We start from the raw sequence: 19,512 nt of genomic DNA, 5'->3' as shown, positions 1-19,512 counted from the left end.
GTCTAACATCTTTTTCACAACTAGATATTGCCTTAATACATGCTCTCTGTGACTGTTTAATATGACTGGAAAAATATTTTGTTGTATTGCAAATCTTTGCTATGTACTGACACTTTCATAGGACTTTCTCTTTGGATGAATAGCCATTGGGATTTCTTTGGGTAGTCAGAGTCGAAAACATTTTTTCTGCTTTGGCAATTTTTGTCCCTTTTGTTATTACAAATGCAATATTAAAGCTTCATAAACTTAATTTAAATATAAATGAATTACTATAGTGCTGTTTTATTTTTGTTTATAGTTTGTAGAAATACCTGAAATGTATTTATATGTAACAAGTACTGATATTGTGTGATGGCTCATTTAAAAAAAATGAGTGTGTATGTGTGTATATGCATACAGGTGCAGACGCCCACTCTCCCACCTGTACACAGAGTACTGGGTGGTGTATCAGAGGTAAAGATGCTCTTATTTGGTCATTACTGGTCAGGCTGTGGCAAACAGTCAGAACAGACCGATGTTTCTTTATGATGATGATAAAGAACAGAGCAAAACAGTAGCATGAATGGCCGCTGGAAGCAATGGCCATGGCAGAGTTCAAGCAAGTGCTGTTCTCAACATGCCATGTACTCTTCTGCCTGGTGCAAACCCTACCCCCTCTTGCCTCTGCTCACTGAATGGCTGCTAGCAGCTTGGTCCCTGTGCTTTGATCTGACACTCGCATGGCTGAATTGATACCACATACCCCAAGCTGCATGACTGTGTGTTGTTAGTTGTAAACAAGAATCAAAGGAAAGGACTGATTGAAGAAGCAGAAAAATAAGTAAACAGAATCAACCAAAGATTACAAACTGACTGGCCCTCCTCTCCATGTCATTGTCTTCTCTCCTGTCTCCCTCCTGTTCCTTTGTCTGTGGCTGTTTTACTGTTTTGTGTTCTCCCTCGCTCTTCCACTACTATTATTATTTTTGGTTTTTTTTTTGTCTTCTCCTTCTTTTTCCTCTCAAAGTCTTGTCCAGGGTCACGGTCATATCCTCTTCGCCCTTCATCCATTTTCTCCTCATTTCCCTGTCCATTCACCTCTCCAAATGCTGGGGTGGGCAGAGAACCCCAGAGAGGGGCTCGCCATCGGCCTTCACGGTCATCCTCAGCAGAGGCCTACTACACAATGTACCAGTCTCAGACCTGAGGCTGTGTGTACACACCCACAACAATGCACGCGCGTACACATACATATCCACACACATTCTGACAAAAAGTATGCATTGAGTTTACTCGATTCAAATGTATGCATAAAAATAAATGTAAAAAAAAAATATATATGGTAATACAGGGTGTATCCTGCCTTCTGCCCGGTAACCGCTGGGATAGGCTCCAGCACACCGCCGCGACTTAGAGAAGCGGTTTAGAAAATGTAAATATATATATATGCACATACTTATTTTACATACCTGTTTAATGTTTAATCATTTGAAAATAATATGATATAATTGAATCATTTTGTCTCTGTGCAACACCACAGTTGATTTAAAATGAAGCAATTAATGTTTCATATATTGTGATATAACTGTATACTTCCAGCTTTTACTGGATTTAACAAAATACTGCGCTAACTATTTAGGAATTACAGCCATTTTTACCCAGTCCCTGTATTTGCACAGGCTCGAAAATAATTGAACAGTTAACTGATAAGCAGTTTCGTGGCCAGGTGATGCTTGTTCCTTCATTATTTTGTGAAAAATTAATATTTTGTGAAAAAAGATAAACGAAGAAGATAAAATCTCTTCAGGTGTTCAGTAAGCATTTGGTAGCTGTTTGTGGGAACTCTCAATTTGTAGTCCAAATAGGTGTCGATACAACTAAAGGGGGCGATATTAGGCTGAAAAATCAAAGCAGACCTATCAGATAGATAGCAGAAACTTTAGAAGTGGCCAAATGAACAATTTGGTTCATTCTTAGAAGAAGGAATGCACTTGCAAGCTCAGCAACACCAAAAGGCCTGGAAGACACAGTAGATATTCACAGAATTATTTCGATGGTGAAGAAAACCCCCTTCCCAACATCTAATCAAGTCAGTGACATTCTAGAGGAGATCGGCATGTCATGGTCAAAGTCTACAATCAAGAGACACCTTTGTGAATATAAATAGTGTGTTTACCTCAAGATACATACATTCAAGCGCAGAAAGCCCAGATTAGACTTTATTAGAAATCTGAAAAGGCCTGCCCATTTCTAGAACAAAATTCAGTGGACAAATGAAACCAAGGTTAACTTATCAGACTAATGGGAAGAGTATGGAAAGGAAGGGCTCATGATCCAAAGCATACAACATCATTGGTCAAACATGGTGGAGATGCAGAAAGGTAAACACTGAAAGAAGGTTAGTTTATCAAAAGGCCTTCAGTTGTCATAAATAATGAGCAGTGGTCTTTAAACAATGTATGTTTACATTCATATGTAATGATCCACAAAGGTTTGTAGAACATTCTAGAGATAGATAGTTTTGACAATGTCAAAATTTCTCACATAGTTGCATTTGCACAGAGGATTACTTCTGCATATGTAGCCCTTTGTTATGTATGCTGTAATGAGACCCAATGCACCAATTAAGGGCCCTTTTGGCATAGAGAAGATGAGGGAAAGTGGGTCAGTATTTTTCAGAAGGTCTCAATATGATATGATTATTGATCAAGGACCCTCAACAAAAGATGATTACTGAGTTTTGTTCAGATTGACCTTTTAGTATTTGTATAATAAACTGTAGTCTTTGAATGAATAAGCCAAAACACCAGATGCGCCCAGTTTCTGACATAACTAATTACAAAGTTCTTTGGGTTAAGTGATCTGAATCAAAAGGTACCAGTGTTTTAGCTGTAGACCTTGTAGAAACATTTAATTTAATTATCTTAAGTGTTTCTTAGAGCTGAAGTACCCTCCAAAGACCAATCTAGATTGAATTTTGCAAAATCATTCACATCTCCTTACAGTTTGGAGATGGAGCAATTTAAGCTAGCAGTGCCATGTTGAGGAAGACATTTATTTGATTTAAAAAAAAATTTTATTTTATATATATATATATAAAATATTACTATGTGGCAACATATACTAACAGCAGGATCCAGACACACTGTGGCTTGTGGCACTTGAATAGGCAGCGAGGATGCCACAAAAATGGTCTGGCCAAGCCAAACCCTACAGGTTTTTATGGCATTTGTATCCCTCAGTGACAGATGCTGCACTGCCAAAATTGGACTTGCACTAGTGTTCTGCATTGTACCTGCCAAATGTAAATGCCTATCACCTTTAACTATATAGCAAAATCCCATAAAAACCCTTCACTGTCTGCCACCATTGCTTCAAAGCTTTCAGCTGGTTTTAGTGTATTGTGGTCTCCTCGCTGCCACCTACCCACACACTGCACAAATGGCCCTTTATTGATGACCCATAGTCAGAGGCCTTTCCATTCTCCTCTCATCTCCTCTCCTCTTGTCTCCTTATTTGTGCTCTTCTCTGTTCTATGGCCCAGCCAATACATCAGTTGGCCAATAAAATCATTCAATATTGACATCTTCCAATATTTATTAGTATTAGTGAAAATTCTACATATTTTTACTTGCGGACAGGTTTTATATTGTATAGTAAGTATTGTAACAATCAGGCACTACTGTAGAAAAGAAAACTGCACTGTGCAAAAGTGAAAAAAAATATACTTCAGTGAAAGCCAAAAATAAATGAAAGGAAAGCATCTGCATTTAAACACACCCAAGTAAAATGAGAAGCAAAGAGTTGGGACAATGTAAAATAGATAATTGTTGAAATATATATTCATAAAATTTGTATACCAGATCAAAAGATAAGCATGAACATCAGATCAGAACATTTTCTGAGCAGCTTATTTTTTGTGTGAACTCCACCATTTTCAGCTGAACATATGTATTAGAAAAAATGAATGACTGGGCATTGATTGCATGTGTTCCATTTTCCCTTAACTGTAAATACATAATGGAGTAGCAAATGTATAGTTTTGGTTGTAGTCATTTAAGTTTGCCTAATTTTAAGTTAGTTTCTGTTTTCATGTAAAACCAACAAAATGACAGCAGTTTGGAACCTGTGATGAAAGCAAATTACCTTTTAGAATCAAGCACTCAGTGCTTCAAAACAACAATATGACATGTTTTGAGAAAATGAATGTTTTATAATTTTGAAGGTCTAAATGAAAATATAAGGACTAAAGAGCAGGTTTTCATTTTCAATAACACAAAGTACAGATGTTCAAAAATAACACTTAAGAACAGGAACAAAATATACTTCAAATTTGACTCTTTAACTACAGCCCCAAATGAAGTTGGGACGTTGTGTAAAACATAAATAAAAACAGAATACGATGATTTGCAAATGCTTTTCAACCTAAATTCAACTGAATACACTACAAAGACACAATATTTAATGTTCAGATTTGATTGTGTTTTGCAAATATTCACTCATTTTGAATTTGATGCCTGCAACACGTTGGTACAGGTGCAACAAAAGACTGGGAAAGTTGAGGAATTCCACAGGTGAACAGGTTAATTGGAAACAGGTGAGTGTCATGATTGGTTATAAAGGGAACATCCCTGAAAGGCTCAGTCGTTCACAAGCAAGGATGGGGCGAGGTTCACCACTTTGTGAACAACTGCGTGAGCAAATAGTCCAACAGTTTAAGAAAAATGTTTCTCAATGTGCAAGTGCAAGGAATTTAGGGATTTCATCATCTACAGTCCATAATATCATCAGAAGATTCAGAGAATCTGGAGAAATCTCTGCAAGTAAGCGGCAAGGCAGAAAACCAACATTGAATGCCTGTGACCTTCGATCCCTCAGGCAGCACTGCATTAAAAACTGACATCATTCTGTAATGGATATTCCCACATGGGCTCAGGAACACTTCAGAAAAGCATCGTCAGTGAACACAGTTTGTCGCTCCATCTACAAGTTAAAACTCTGCCATTCAAAGCGAAATCCATATATCAACAACACCCAGAAACGCCGCCGGCTTCTCTGGGCCTGAGCTCATCTGAGATGGACTGACGCAAAGTGGAAAAGTGTCCTGTGGTCTGACGAGTCCACATTTCAAATTGTTTTTGGAAATCATGGACGTCGTGTCCTCCGGGCCAAAGAGGAAAAGGACTGTCTGGATTGTTTTCAGTGCAAAGTTCAAAAGCCAGCATCTCTGATGGTGTGGGGGAGTGTTAGTGCCCATGGCATGGGTAACTTGCACATCTGTGAAGGCACCATTAATGCTGAAAGGTACATACAGGTTTTGGAGCAACACATGCTGCCATCCAAGCAGCGTCTTTTTCAGGGACGTCCTGCTTATTTCAGCAAGACAACGCCAAGCCACATTCTGCACGTGTTACAACAGCGTGGCTTTCTAGTAAAAGAGTGCGGGTACTAGACTGGCCTGCCTGCAGTGCAGACCGGTCGCCCATTGAAAATGTGTGGCGCATTATGAAGCGCAATATACGCCAACGGAGACCCCGGACTGTTGAGCAACTGAAGTTGTACATCAAGCAAGAATGGGAAAGAATTCCACCTACAAAGCTTCAACAATTAGTGTCCTCAGTTCCCAAACGATTATTGAGTGTTGTTAAAAGGAAAGGTGATGTAACACAGTGGTAAACACGCCCCTGTCCCAACTTCTTTGGAACATGTTGCAGGCATCAAACTCAAAATGAGTGAATATTTGCAATAAACAATAAAGTTTATCCGTTTGAACATTAAATATCTTGTCTTTAGTGTATTCAATTGAATATAGGTTCTTTTTTTTATTCTTTTTTTATGTTTTACACAACGTCCCAACTTCATTGGAATAGGGGTTGTAAAACGATTGGAGTGGAGTCTTTATTTTTCACCATATTAAAAAAACATTGTCCAATATAGTTGGAATTATCAGTTAACAGTCACAAAACATTCAGTGTTTGTGTTTGGTTAGGCCTTCCTCTCCTCTTCTCTCCTCTCCTCCACTCCCTCTGTGTTTGCCATTCACCTCCCGCTTCCTCATGCCTGTTCATTGTTCTCTGTCTCTCTTGATCCCACGTTGCTGGTGCAGTATTGGAGGCTTGCTGTGGGTATGCGCCCCCAAGAGCAGGTAAGAGTCAGGTGGGCGCAATCATCTGGCAGACAGCCCCTGCTGCTCTACAAGGAGGAGGATGAGGAAGATGATGTTGGTGATGATGATGATGATGATGATGATGATGAGAATGGTGATTGTAAATGTGACGAAGAAGAAAAAGCTCTGGGACAAACTCTGCGAGTCAACATTATTGTGGCTGCAGAGGAGAAGAAGAGTGTGATGCATGCATGCCAGCTGCAACCCGGGCCACTGCGCCACCCGCGCATCTCTGTCCTCCTCAGCAGCCTTCTGTTATTGCTCCTCACTGTGTGGTGGCTCGTCTTGCCCTGATCCACAGCCTGAAAGCGAGAGTGAAGAAGGAGGAACACTGAACCTGCTGACAGTCTTCTGTTTACTGCCATAGCAATCTGGATTCACCTGGATCTGACTGCATTGCTCAAAGATATTTTCATCGGGATAATTCAGTTAGCACCAGTGCCCGTTCAGAAAGAAGAGTTGTGACAAAAGACCACTCTCCGAGGAAGTTAAACTTTCAAATGAAAGTTTTTTTGACTGTTAATTTTTTTCCCCAACTGACATGGTTTTAGTTTTAGTCACAATAATTAGGTTATTTTATCTTTGCATTGTTGCTATTATGTTTGCACTGAGCAGCTCTTATTAGTAGGTAGCCAGCAGGTAGCAGTAGAGCTTTTAAAAACAGGCTCCACCGACCTCACTGTATTTTTCTGTTTGTTTCTGGACACAGGACAACCTCTTAGAAGCTGCTGCACTCGACGCACAGCTCTGTTGCAAATCTTTAGTCTATTGCCAGCAGATGAGCAAAGCAAGGAATATCTCTGTAATAAAGCCAAGGAGTTTCTGTGTACCGCCACATGTTTATGTCTTGTTTGCCTGGAGTAGGACAGCCTATCAGGTGATGTTTCAAACACAACCACCCTCCAGCCTCTGTGATTTGTGGAATAATTTTGTTCCCTGGATCCTTCTGCCATTAACTGGATTCATGCACTGCTGCAGTAGGGCATTGTGTACTTGTTTACCTTTGGCTTACCACTTCGACCCCAAAAAACTTCTTTCTAAGCATTGAGCTATCACTGATGGCATGCTGTAGCCTTTGCTAGTGTTTGTGTGTGGTAACAGTGAGCTGCTGGCCTCCTTGAAAGAGAAACAGTGAAATGAAAAGTGATGAAGAAACTGGTGGTGGATGTGTTAGTGGCCTTTAGTGAAGTATAGTTGAAGTGACATTATTTTACATTAAAAACATCTGTTTTAACCTAATAATTGAAATGTACGCAATAATGGGGACTGCATTATCTCCCCCATTATGTTTTTATAGTATGCTGTCTATGTTTATTATGTTTAGCACTTAAAAATTGTAAATTGGTTAATAATTAATTAACTATTTCAACTTACGTTAATATAACATAAAGTTCAAGTGATAAATTCTGTTGAATTCTGAAAGTGGTATTTTATGACCTGCATGTCCAGACATAACCAGAAATATCAAATTCCCTATTATGTGAAGCATATTGTTACTATTGCATTTCTTTTTTTTTCTTTCCGATAATCTGGAGTACAGCCACAGCACAGCCATATTATATTCACAATGTTTTGACCAAGTGATATAATGCATTCTTCTCATTTAGACTTCATGAATATCTGCCCACGTCTACATTCACAGAAATATAATATTGGATAGTGGATTGAGAATGTACTGTATTCACTGTGAGTTTTCTTAAAGTTGGATTTCCTCAGTTAAGTTTTGACTGTATACTTATGCTTTTTGTTGATTTCTGAGTCAAGCAGGGTGGTGCAATTTTAGGGCAGAATGTGTTTAGTTTGGCTTGGGAATTTAAATGCAAGTGTAACTGGCAGATTCAGAGTTTGCTCATTATGGGCATTTTTCTCTTCTTAACATTTGTAATGATAATGAAAAAAAAACATGAAAAAAGGGCACTTCTTTCTGTGATTAATCCATCTGTTTCTTCTGATTAAGACCTTTTTACCTCCCTAATCTCTTACCCTCCTTTTTAATTTAGCTGATAACTCAGAATAAGCATTTACAGGCCTCCTAATTACATAAGTTGTGCTTTAAAAAAAAAAAACAGAATGCACAGAGAGCTTGGCACTGACATAAAAGCAAAGACACCAGCACACAGTATCTGTTTACTAGCTGCAAATAATATGTAAATAACATTTGACACGTCTGCGAAATGTGTAGAAATCAAATTTCTCTGACTTCATGGAGCCTAGAGATTAAAAAATAAAAAGCAAAATGAAACTAATTGATGCATAATCTGCATATCTATGCTAAGCAGTGTGGGTAATTTGTGTGCTTGAGTCGTCTCCGCTGCAGACGGATTCACACATTGTGTAATAGACAGCCCTTACCCTACTGGGACGTGTGTGTGTGCGTGTGTGTGAGTGTGAAAATGTTTGTATATGTGCTCCTCTGTGATCATGGAGTTGTAATATGGTTGCTTCATTAGTTTCACACAATGTATTTATAGTCACTCTGGGTGCTTTTTTTATTATTTAAACAGGCTTGTCTTGTTTAAAGAATGTAGTTGTGTGGATCATAGAAGGTTTTACTGACTGTTTTCCATTCTTCTATCAATTTTAAGATAGAAAAAGATTAAAGCAAATGATGAAATAGATACGAGACACAAATATTGCTCTATGGTTTCTCTAACTTCTAACGCCTTCTGTCGGTTTCTACAGAAAGATGGTGAAACTGATCTGGATTGTGTAGATAGGAAAGGTGATGATTAATTGTTAGGTTTAGGTGTTCATCGATGCACTTAAGGAATGAATATAGGCTCTTTCAGTTCTTAGTTTTAATGAAGTTGGATAACTGCTGATGTTCTGTAATCAGGTATTACAGCCCTTGATTTTAAAACACCAGTTTATATTATGTATATAGGTTAGGCTATAGTGCATGCTCACCTGAGTACAAGTAACATGAGTTACATTAGAATTAAAGCTGTTCATTCATGTTTTTGGCATTGACTTCTCTCACAGTCTCCTGTGGTGAAGATGCATACTATTACCATTTCTGATGTCGCCAACTCCCTGCGCAGCGAAATTGCTGCAAAGGAGGTCCCAGTAGTGCACACTGAGACCAAGACCATTACCTATGAATCTGCTCAGGTGAGGGAAAGATTTAGACTATTTAGTGTTGGTTTTTTGTTGCTTTACTCTTTTATTTTATTTTTTGCTGTGGCTATTTGTTTTGTGATTCACAGGATTTTTTTGTAGTATTTTACTGGAGTATACCAGAATGTGTCTTTTGTTTTATTTTAGCCTGATGCTCTGACAGAAAAAGAGGGGATGCTTCTCAGTGCGCAGACGATCACCTCTGAGACAGTAAGCACTACCACCACTACTCAGATCACAAAGGTGAGCATGTCCATCTCTCCTTTACCTATTCCACATTCAGTCAGCAGTACCAAGCAAGCTGGATTTAGCTCAGGTTTCAAGCTATTTAAATGAACTGTGGGCCATTTCACATGTGCAGATTCATTAGTAGTTGATAAATAGTGGTGCGCATTACATCAAAGGGCGATGCACTGTATGTCCAAATGTTTGTAGACACCTGCTCATCCAACATGTCTTCTGAAATATAGCATATTAGTATGACAGATGTCTCTAGTTTGCTTCAGTAACAGCCTCTACTCTTCTGTGAAGTCTTTACAGTATAAAGGATTTGCTATGAGGATATGAATTCATTCAGCCACAGGAGTACTAGTGAGGTCAGGATGATCAGTTTTGTATCACAAACTCCACACCAGCTTATGTTCGGCTGCTCCAGAACATCACATTCTATTCGCAATGCTTTTTATATGGCAAGTCTGAAGGTTTTGTGTGTGCAATTGAGCGCCTATGTCAGCAGTGGTAGCATCTTAAAGTAGTTAAGTGTTGATTATACAATATAGTTTTCAGCCAAGGAAGCTCATATCAGTGTTTTCAATTCTACAAACTCCATTTCTGAAAACGTTGGAACATTTTGTGAAATGCAGTAAAACAAGAGCCTGTTATTTGTTACTTCTTCTGAACCTTTATTTAACCTTTATATAACAAAAGCACAGTGCAATGACTTTAATGTTTTGGCTAAACAACTGGATTGTATTTTGTAAATATAAACAAAATTTCAATTTGATGCCCACAATACACTCAAAAAATTGAGTTAAACATTCAGAGAATATTTTGAAACATTTAACAATAAGAAGGTGAATTGGTAACAGGTGGGTGTATCACGATTGGGTTTAAAAAGAGTATCCACCAAAGGCCTAGTCTTTGCGAGCAAAGATAGGTTGTGGCTCATCACTGGAGTTCTGCAACAGTTCAAAAAGAATGTTTCTTAATGCAAGATTGCAAAGAATTTAGGTCACCATTTACCATATATATATTGTGAAAAGATTCTGGGAATCCAGATAAATCTCAGTCCATGCAGGGCAAGGCTGGAAACTTCAAGCTCTCTGACAGCTTTACACAAGAAACTGTCATGCCACTGTGTTAAACATTGCTACATGGGCTCGAGAGTACATCGTAAAACCATTGTGACTTACCACAGTCTACCGCTGCGTCAAGAAATGCATCTTGATACTCTTTTATGCAAGGAGAAGGCCATACATCAATTATATGCAGATACACAGTTGAGTTCTCTGAGCCCAAAATCTTTTCACATTCTCTGAAAGACAGTGGAAATGTGTGCTGTTACCAGATGAGTCCATGTTTCAGCTTGTTTTGGGGAAAAATGTTCTCTGTGCGAAGAGGACCATCCAGACTTTTATCAGTGAAAGATGCAAAAGCTAACATCTTGGAATGAAACTGTCATGGAATAAAGGTACATCAGTTCTCACCATATGGGCGTATGTGTGAAGGTACTATTAATGCAGAAGCATATATTGGGATTTTAGAGAGACATTTGTAGAGAGTTGCCATCAAGATGACATCTTTTCCCAGAAAGTCCATGGTTATTTCAGCAAGACAACACCAGGCATCATTTCACATTCCACATTCCTCATGCTACAACAGTGTGGCTTTGTAGACACAAAGTGCATGTGCTTGTCTGGCCTGCTTGCAGTCCAGATGTCTTTTATATTGAAAATCTGATGACCACGGACTGTTGAGAAGCTAAAGTCTTTAACAGAACTCGGTTCGGTTCTTTGAAAACTATATGTGAAAACACTAAGAAATAACCAGTACTTAAAGCAAGCTACACTCTTGCTTTAGATCTGAAAAATCCACAGTGAGTTTGTCTCCATCTTTCTACTATGAGAAGACCGCACCATGATGTGGAATATCTAGGATGTAAGGATATATCTAGCTAAGAAAATTTGCAATCAAACACTTATGCTGCTGCTTCTCAGAACAGTGGAGCCCAGACCTCATCGCCATTGAAATATATTCGAGATTGCTTGGATTGAGAGAAGCAGAAAATGCAACCAACTTCCAAGACTGAACTTTGGAGATGTGGAACAGTATCCCTGCAGATTTCTTAAAGCAGGTCTCCTTTAAAAAGAATGACAGCTGTATTAAAGGCAACAAGTAGAGACAGTAAATACTGTAACGTTTGATGTCACATTTATTTGTTTATACTTATGTGTAATTTTCTGTTAATTATATGTGTTCTGTTTTTTTTGTTTTGTTTTTTTTTTTTTGTTTTCCTGATGCCAAAAAATTTTATAATTTGTATTTGGTGGCTGTTTTGACTGGAAGTCAAGTGATTTAAAAGAACTACTTACCACACATTCTTCACTGCTGGCCACAGACCATCCATAGAGGTCCACAACAGGCACCCACAAGATCTCAGGGTTTTTTTTTAATTTACTTAATGCAGTGTGTGACATCATATATTACGGAGACCCTAAGTGGCCGTGGTTAAAAAAAAAAAATGACATTGCGTTCCCTCGCAAATGTTTTGCATTACCATGCAACGGTTTGCATTTGCTTTGCTTAAGCTCAGACATGAAGCAGCTCGTTGAATTTTATGTCGATATTTTATTCTAGCATAAAACATGGTAAATCCAAGTAAATAATTATGAGAAATATGTGTCAAGAGTAAGAAAGTTTCTGCTTCCTAATGTAGATAGAGTAGTGCACACAGCTCCCAAAGCATTCCTTACTCATTAGATTCTAAAAATGACCACTGTGTACAGCTTTGTACTGAGTTCTGAGATAAATACCATAGAGAACACACAGATACAAGGCTGTTTTACAGTGAAGCCAAATTGCTGCCTAGCCAACAAGAAGTTATCATTGTCATTAATGTTCTTTGCTTAGTCACACGGGACTTTAAAGGTGGCCTTGATGCCATATGATTCCAACAGAGAGGAAAGAGGAAGTCTCTGACAGTATTGTCTTAATAAGCAGCACTTCTTTTGCATGCTTGCCTCAGTCTTTCCCTCTCCTCCCTCTTCATTTTCTCAGACGGTGAAAGGAGGAATCTCAGAGACCAGAATTGAGAAGAGAATTGTGATCACTGGTGACACTGAGATTGACCATGATAAGGTAAACGTTATGATTTCCAGTCCCCTCTGTATTGTTGGCATATTTTTTGAATATTAAATATATTATTTCCATTCTGTTGTAAACCAGTTTGATCTTTAATTAGACTCTAATTAGAGAAGCGGCTTGGAAAATGGATGGATGGATGGATGGATGGATGGATGAGTTAATATTTGTTCTGATATTGCTGTTCGATATTTGTATGTGTGATTAAGCTTGATTTGCCCTTTATCTGCTTTCCAGGCTCTGGCTCAAGCCATAAAGGAAGCAAAGGAGCAGCACCCTGACATGTCTGTCACTAAAGTAGTGGTGCATCAAGAAACTGAGATCACCCCAGAGTAAAATCTACCCAAAAATAAATAGAGGTGAGTACTGGCTAGGTTGTTTATGTATGTGCATGACTTTGCTTCACTATTGCTGTTGCATGATGCATTTTCAAGTAATTAATTAATTTTGGAAATTATAAAACAAGACGTTGCATCCATTTACTGTCAGAGCAGGCAAAGAATGTCAGTCATTGGCACAGGTATAAAAATGGCCTATTCAACTACATTGTACTTTCTGTAAGAGTAAGAAAATGTTTTAGTTGCTCTTAGTGACACTAACCAAAACCATCACATTCAGTGCTGCAGAGTTTAAGATGACTTTCTGCATGTTAAAATTCACCTTCAAAGCACATGTTTATTCATTTTAACGAAGAGGCTAAAATTATGTAAGTATAAGTTGTAAACTTGTAAAATACCACCAATTGTGTTCTTCAGCACAGAAAAGGCATTGCCAAAGCAGGATAAATCACTATGGGACGTGTGACCAGTCATTTAAAATAATCCACTCCGCTCCACACCACCCTGGTGTGGATTATTTTCATGTAACTGTACACCTATCATGGTTTATCCCTTATATAATAAGCAATCTGCACTCATTAAATATAGTGTAAATGTACTGTAATGTATTGTGGAAAGATGAAAGCCATGGAAATGAACCCATTATCCACAACTTGGTTTTTTTTTGTTGTTGTTTTCTTCTTTTTGTTCTGCATTTGTAAATGATATATGTATTATTGCCTTTGCTTCAACTAAAACAATCCTTGGTGTTAGTTGCTGTGCCTATACTGCAGTGGTACAGTGTTAGAATTGGTTTCTAATGGCAGCAGTAAAAGTGCCACTGTGCCACTCACAAGATCATCTGTGCCTGTATTTCTGCATGGAGGGACAATATTATACATTTTTTATGTTTCATGTACATGGAGTATGAGAGCGAAGCATTCCTTCTATGGAATAAAATGTCTCTTAGCTCACAGACAGGTCTCTCTCTCTCTCTCTCTCTCTCTCTCTCTCTCTCTCTCTCTCTCACTCTATATATATATATATATATATATATATATATATATATATATAGTGAGAGAGAGAGAGAGAGAGAGAGAGAGAGAGAGAGAGAGAGAGAGAGAGAGAGATTTATAAAATAGCTCACCTCTGTCTCTCTCTAGCTTTCTTAGTATGAGATTCAGAGCAATGATGGTAGTGGAGAGATTAACTGCAGTGCTATAAATCTCTATCAGTCATAACCCCTACAGCTTCCATGTGGCCCACAATCTAATCTTTCTGACCGGAGGCCTCTGTAAACACGTTTATGGTATGGCCCAATGGTTTATGCTATGTATCTAAATCTAACATCTTACAGAAATAGGATAGAATGCAACATAGTCTTTCACAGTTAGCACATTATAGAGTCAGCTCAGACTGAGATTCTCTATACTGTGAATTGCCTTGCAATGAGAAGGAAGAGATGTACAGAATGTGCCCGAATGTTAAAAAGGAAGCCAAGCTCCTTTGATGAGCAAATAATGATCAAAACCATGGAAAAAGGACTTTTGCAGACAGCTCCTCCAAGTACTCCAACAAGCAAACAAAGCCATATAAACAGTGTGCTTGTAAATCCTGATTAAGGGTAGAGAAATGTAAAAGCACTCCTATAAATTCCTCTGAGTCACGACCTTCTCAATGTGCCATGTTCCCACCATGCTTTAAACGTGTTCATGCTCCTCATAATGTGCAGGTAAAGCCTCATGGTCCATGGTAATGGGGTTAACAAAGCACATTTCAGAAGGAAAAAAAGGACTGGTTAGTGGAGCCATGTGTGTGCAGTCATGGAGCTGTTTGTTTGAGGTGCGATATGTCTGGCGCTGCTTAGTGCCCTGCCAGGGTGGTATGTATACACAGCTCTCTGGGGCTGATGGGAAAGACTGGCCCTGCTTATGCACGCCCAGACACTGCTCTGGATCACTTCTGTGCTCCATCAAAATACTGTTTACTTTAGCACTTTAGTCTTAGGATGTGCAGAGACTTTTATGATTACCACCCCTCTGTTCCTGAAATTCCTAGCAATTGCAAGTTGACTCTGCCCTACATCTGAATGTTTCAAATTTAAATACTTCATAAAAGACCTCCCATTGTCCATCAGTACATCTGTGAATTATTTTTGGTCTGTTGCCTTTAGCTTCATCTGAGATTTTTGTTCACATTCTTTGTTTTGCTTTTGCTTTCTTCAGTTTATGTCTGATAGCTTTGATCTGATTGTTCCTGTGCAGGGGCAAAATAAACCTGGGACCAATTTGGAAGAACATGACCGCAGCCCCGCCTTTCTGAACTGCTCAGTTTCCTTTCTTTCAGTATGTTAACCACCATACAGACCTAGTTACCTCAGAGACACGCACCTTTCCTGTAGAAGGCCATCCCTGATCCACAGACATTCCAACCACCCAGCACCCCACTGCCCTACACTACCCCACACTGTCAAGCATCTCATTGGACTGCAAGCTGAGCCCCAAATGACCTTTTTGGACCCTCTTGGTAGAAGAACATCAACATTGTAACCAACTGGTGGAAGAGCACAGGTGACCATCTCCAAGCAGTTGCCATGGACCGATCCTAGTACCCACCATTGACACACACTCCAGCTTCACTCTCTGATGTCTCTCTAGATGTCGTGTTAGTGACTGACTCATGGCAAAACATTTTCTAAAAGGAAAAATGTTTTCTCAAAGGACGATTTGTTGTTTATATCTCATTTGTTTGATAGTTTAATAGACTTCAATAGGTTTGGTCATACAGTCACAGGAGGATGGTGGGAATTTTAAGGACATTTTTCTACCAGGTTCTATTTATTTAACTGGAATTATAACTGGAAAATATAATGTGTCATGCTATGCGGGGTTGGGTTCTTTACATGGGACAAAGGAGCATCTGTTGTCATCAGCAAAAGATTTTGGTTTCATTCTGTTGTAAACCAGTAGTTTACATGTATTACATTCCTACTGTGTAAATGTTATTTATCTGTCTTTTTGTTTTTGTGTAAAAGAGTTAAGTTAAATCTTAAAGTGTCAGTTTTAATCAAAAACAGCCCAGTACAGAATCATTTTCATCTTTTAAAATATGAATGACTTTTGTGAATCATATTTATTATTCTTATAGTCCGTATCATTATTATTATTTTGTTTTCTCTTTGGTTCTTGTCATTGTAGTTTATTTGTCACAGTGGAATCGGGCTGTATTAGAGAAGAGGGACGGGGCAAACAGTGTAGTGATAGTATGTTCTGTTTTTTATTTATTTCCAGCTGTCTTATTTTGTGTGAGTATTCAGCATTTTAGATGGCCTGCCATTTTTATGTGCAGGTTAATTGTAGTCTATGTTTTTTGTATTAGATTTAACAGAGCATTCCAGTCACCAGCTACAGCTAATTCTTTTTTACTGGGAGTTGTAGAGACAGCTTTTTGTCTCTCTTCCATTTTCAGCATATTTCTACTTTTCTACCAAAGGGGGCAGTAGGATCTCATGCTGAGACTGCACAAATCTGCAAAGCCTCAAAACATAAACAAGCATTTATGCTAAAGCTAAACTAAGATTAGAAGAATTTGAGACTAGTAGGGAGAGAAGAATTATTGCTGATTAAAGTAACCCAAGGTGCTCAGAAGTACTTGCTTATAAAGTGTTTCCGATCAACATCAGCATTATTACTATTCTGTGATTTATTTGCTCATATTGACTTCTTATGAGTGTCAGTCTATAAAAATGGTTCAAACATGGATCAGCCAGTGTTACAGAGATCATAAATGTTAATTTCTTCATTTGGCAGATACATTGATTAACGTGACATGGACTACTGCCCCTTTAAATGAACCCATATCAACCTAAAGAATCCAGCACATACAGTTTTTAAAATGTCTATTTTCAAATCTTATGCTTTTATAATAGTATGAATAGTATTCTGTACAGATGCTGAAGTGCTGTAGCTTTTTCAGTGTGTTGTCTCCATCATTGTGGCACTCCTTTCCTTTCTGTTAATGTGGATGGAGAAAGGTGGAGTCTTGCATTTTAGAATTGTCCTTCCTTGTTTAGCCCATCTCTCCTTGCTGTCATTGAGAAAGCATTCAAATGTAAAATAGAGCATCATGCACTGAATAAACTCAATTTTAGTCCCATTTTCTTTCTCCACACAGTTTCATGCGTGTTCTCATCTGTCGCTTGGCTGTTTTCTACTGTAGCATCATGTTTCCATGCATGTACCTCAAAGGAGAGTGTGCTTACTCACTGATTTCTTGTTCAGGATGGAAATTTATAAAGAGTGAGACATGAACGAAGTCTGTTCTTTGATTACTGCCCTTACATTGACATCTCCTGTAGTATGTAATGGAGCTGATAAAGTAGTAGTCTGGAACACTGGCTGCCACAGGTAAGAGAGGGAGAGAGACAAAGTGGCTGCATTTCTTATACAGTAATGGCCTCTGCTGACATAGAGAGGGATGATGGTCATTTATGTTCAGTTGCAATTAGTCGTCTGAGAGGCACCAGAAATGATCTATCAGTGACTGGATAGGAGCTTTTTTTATTACTGGCTGGGCTACAAGTGTAAAGCTCTGACTTCGCAGCGATTTGATTCAGTTAGGATTTTCAGATGCAAAATACTGTACGTCATGAACCGGGTTTGTAACTCATTTACTCATGTTTAGCACGCTAGCACTCATTTGGTGCTTCATAAGAGTGGTATATCAGTGAAACTCCTAAAACAGGTGTTTCACTACTACTCTGATTATTTTAATATTCAGAATTATTTTCAAAATTACACTGAATTCACAAATGTGTCTGCAGGAACTATTTACACAGTAGTGGAATATAGACAATAAAACCAGTGCTCACTTTTTTGAATAAATAGAAAATAATCCAAGAATTACATTTTGGCAAAAACAATGAGCATGTAATTTAATATTATTAAAGTTGAATATTATGTTTTTTTTATAATCAATTTGTTATAATCAAGTCTAACATTCCAAAATCAATGCGGTTTAAATGCCACCTTTAGTATCATAATGCATCAATGCATTTTTATGTCCCTAGTAAATGCATGTTATGCTGGTGATTGAGTTTAGACCCACTGTAAGTAGCATCACAGATGCTCCCATGTAGATTGCTTCAGACCATTGATATTCCTTTTTGCATCTGTGTTTTACTTAATCTGACCCTTGTTCATGTCATTATGTATTCTAGTTCACACACAGTATTTTCTGTCTTTGTTTGACAGTGGAGACTTCCTCCTCAGTGTGAAGCTAACAAATGCTTTGTCACTGTGCTTTCTGATCTACAGCCAGAAAGGGAGCATGATGGAATTACTTGGGCAATTATTTTTTTTCTAGGACATGTTATTTATTAGAGTACTTTGAGTATTTAATCTCCTTCCAACAATTAGCATAGTGCTAAAGGTCAGCGCAGAGACTGCAGTGGGATCACTGTAGCATTATTTGTATAGCCAGTTTAGAGACACACACATGAATGTCAGCTTACATAATGGAATTCATTAAATAGAAACATGCAGTATATAAGGCCTGCCAGTGGTCAGTGGCATGCAATATATCACTTGGCTCATCAACCTTATCTCAGGAAACCAAACAAAATGCAAAACTGGATTTTATCAGGCTGATCTTACAAAGGTGTGATAATAGAATAGGCTGCATAATAGAAAATGTTTCAGTTGTAAGCAGTGAGCAAATTCTTAGGAATAAGATCCACTGGACTGATAAATAATGAAGTAATAAATGATAAATGAAATGAAGCAATGCAAGGACTCTACATAGCCTGGGCTTTCAGGACAGAACATGGCCTTGGATTCATATTCCTAAAAGCACTGGGCAAAATCATTATTATTTATTGCTAACAGCTGGTCCACCATATGTGGACCTGTCCAGACATGAAACTCAGACCTAGGGAATACATTTGTGATTGTCTGTGAGAAATTCCAGTGCATTTTTTTTTTTTTTTTTTTAGAAATGTATGACCAGTAACATTTGCGCAATATTCTCTTCTGAAAGCCAACACGCTACACTAAAGATACCATGAGGGAATCTTTTGAGCATGTATAATAAGCAACATTATAGAGCCACTTTTGGTTCCCTTGGAACCTTTCGGAGGAAAATTCTTTAAAGGGCCGATGCAAACCCTTTTTGGAAGTTTAAAGAATCTCCATTTGACGTAAAGATTCTATATACTTTTTAAGTTTTAAGGAACACAGTGTAAAATATTTAAAATGTTCTTGGGAAACCAAAATTCAGAGTTATTTAAATATCTAGCAAAACCCTAGCTGGATTAAACAATAAAAGATGAATGAATGAACGAATATCCAGCTTAGAATAAGTTTAAAAGTAGAAATATGATACAACATGGCTTATAAACTGCTGATCAGACCTGTCTGAGAGCTCCCCCTCCCCCCTCCAATTTTCTCCAGAATTGAAACATATCCAAATTCCTTCCATTGGTTAGGACTAGTGGGGCTAGCAGGTGGGGCAGTTGTGCTCTCTTGGACTCCTGGCCACAGATAGCTGTAGCATCACCAGGGACCGACAGGCTTA

General features: G+C 38.2%; 1 protein-coding gene across 1 annotated transcript in view; it reads left to right on the top strand.

The window, feature by feature from the left end:
- The window catches only part of epb41a (erythrocyte membrane protein band 4.1a), a 60,532-nt gene extending 43,283 nt beyond the window's left edge, over positions 1 to 17,249 (top strand). The window contains exons 18-22 of the mRNA XM_037538005.1: positions 9,128 to 9,256; positions 9,410 to 9,505; positions 12,539 to 12,619; positions 12,860 to 12,981; positions 15,204 to 17,249. Of these exons, the coding sequence (XP_037393902.1) occupies positions 9,128 to 9,256; positions 9,410 to 9,505; positions 12,539 to 12,619; positions 12,860 to 12,958 (405 nt within the window). The 3' untranslated portion in view covers positions 12,959 to 12,981; positions 15,204 to 17,249. The remainder of the gene's footprint in view (positions 1 to 9,127; positions 9,257 to 9,409; positions 9,506 to 12,538; positions 12,620 to 12,859; positions 12,982 to 15,203) is intronic.
- Positions 17,250 to 19,512: the final 2,263 nt, after the last annotated feature.

The sequence above is a fragment of the Pygocentrus nattereri genome, chromosome 1 (genome assembly GCF_015220715.1).
Source record: "Pygocentrus nattereri isolate fPygNat1 chromosome 1, fPygNat1.pri, whole genome shotgun sequence".
NCBI lineage: Eukaryota > Metazoa > Chordata > Actinopteri > Characiformes > Serrasalmidae > Pygocentrus > Pygocentrus nattereri.
This window is presented reverse-complemented; position numbering and strand designations above follow the sequence as displayed.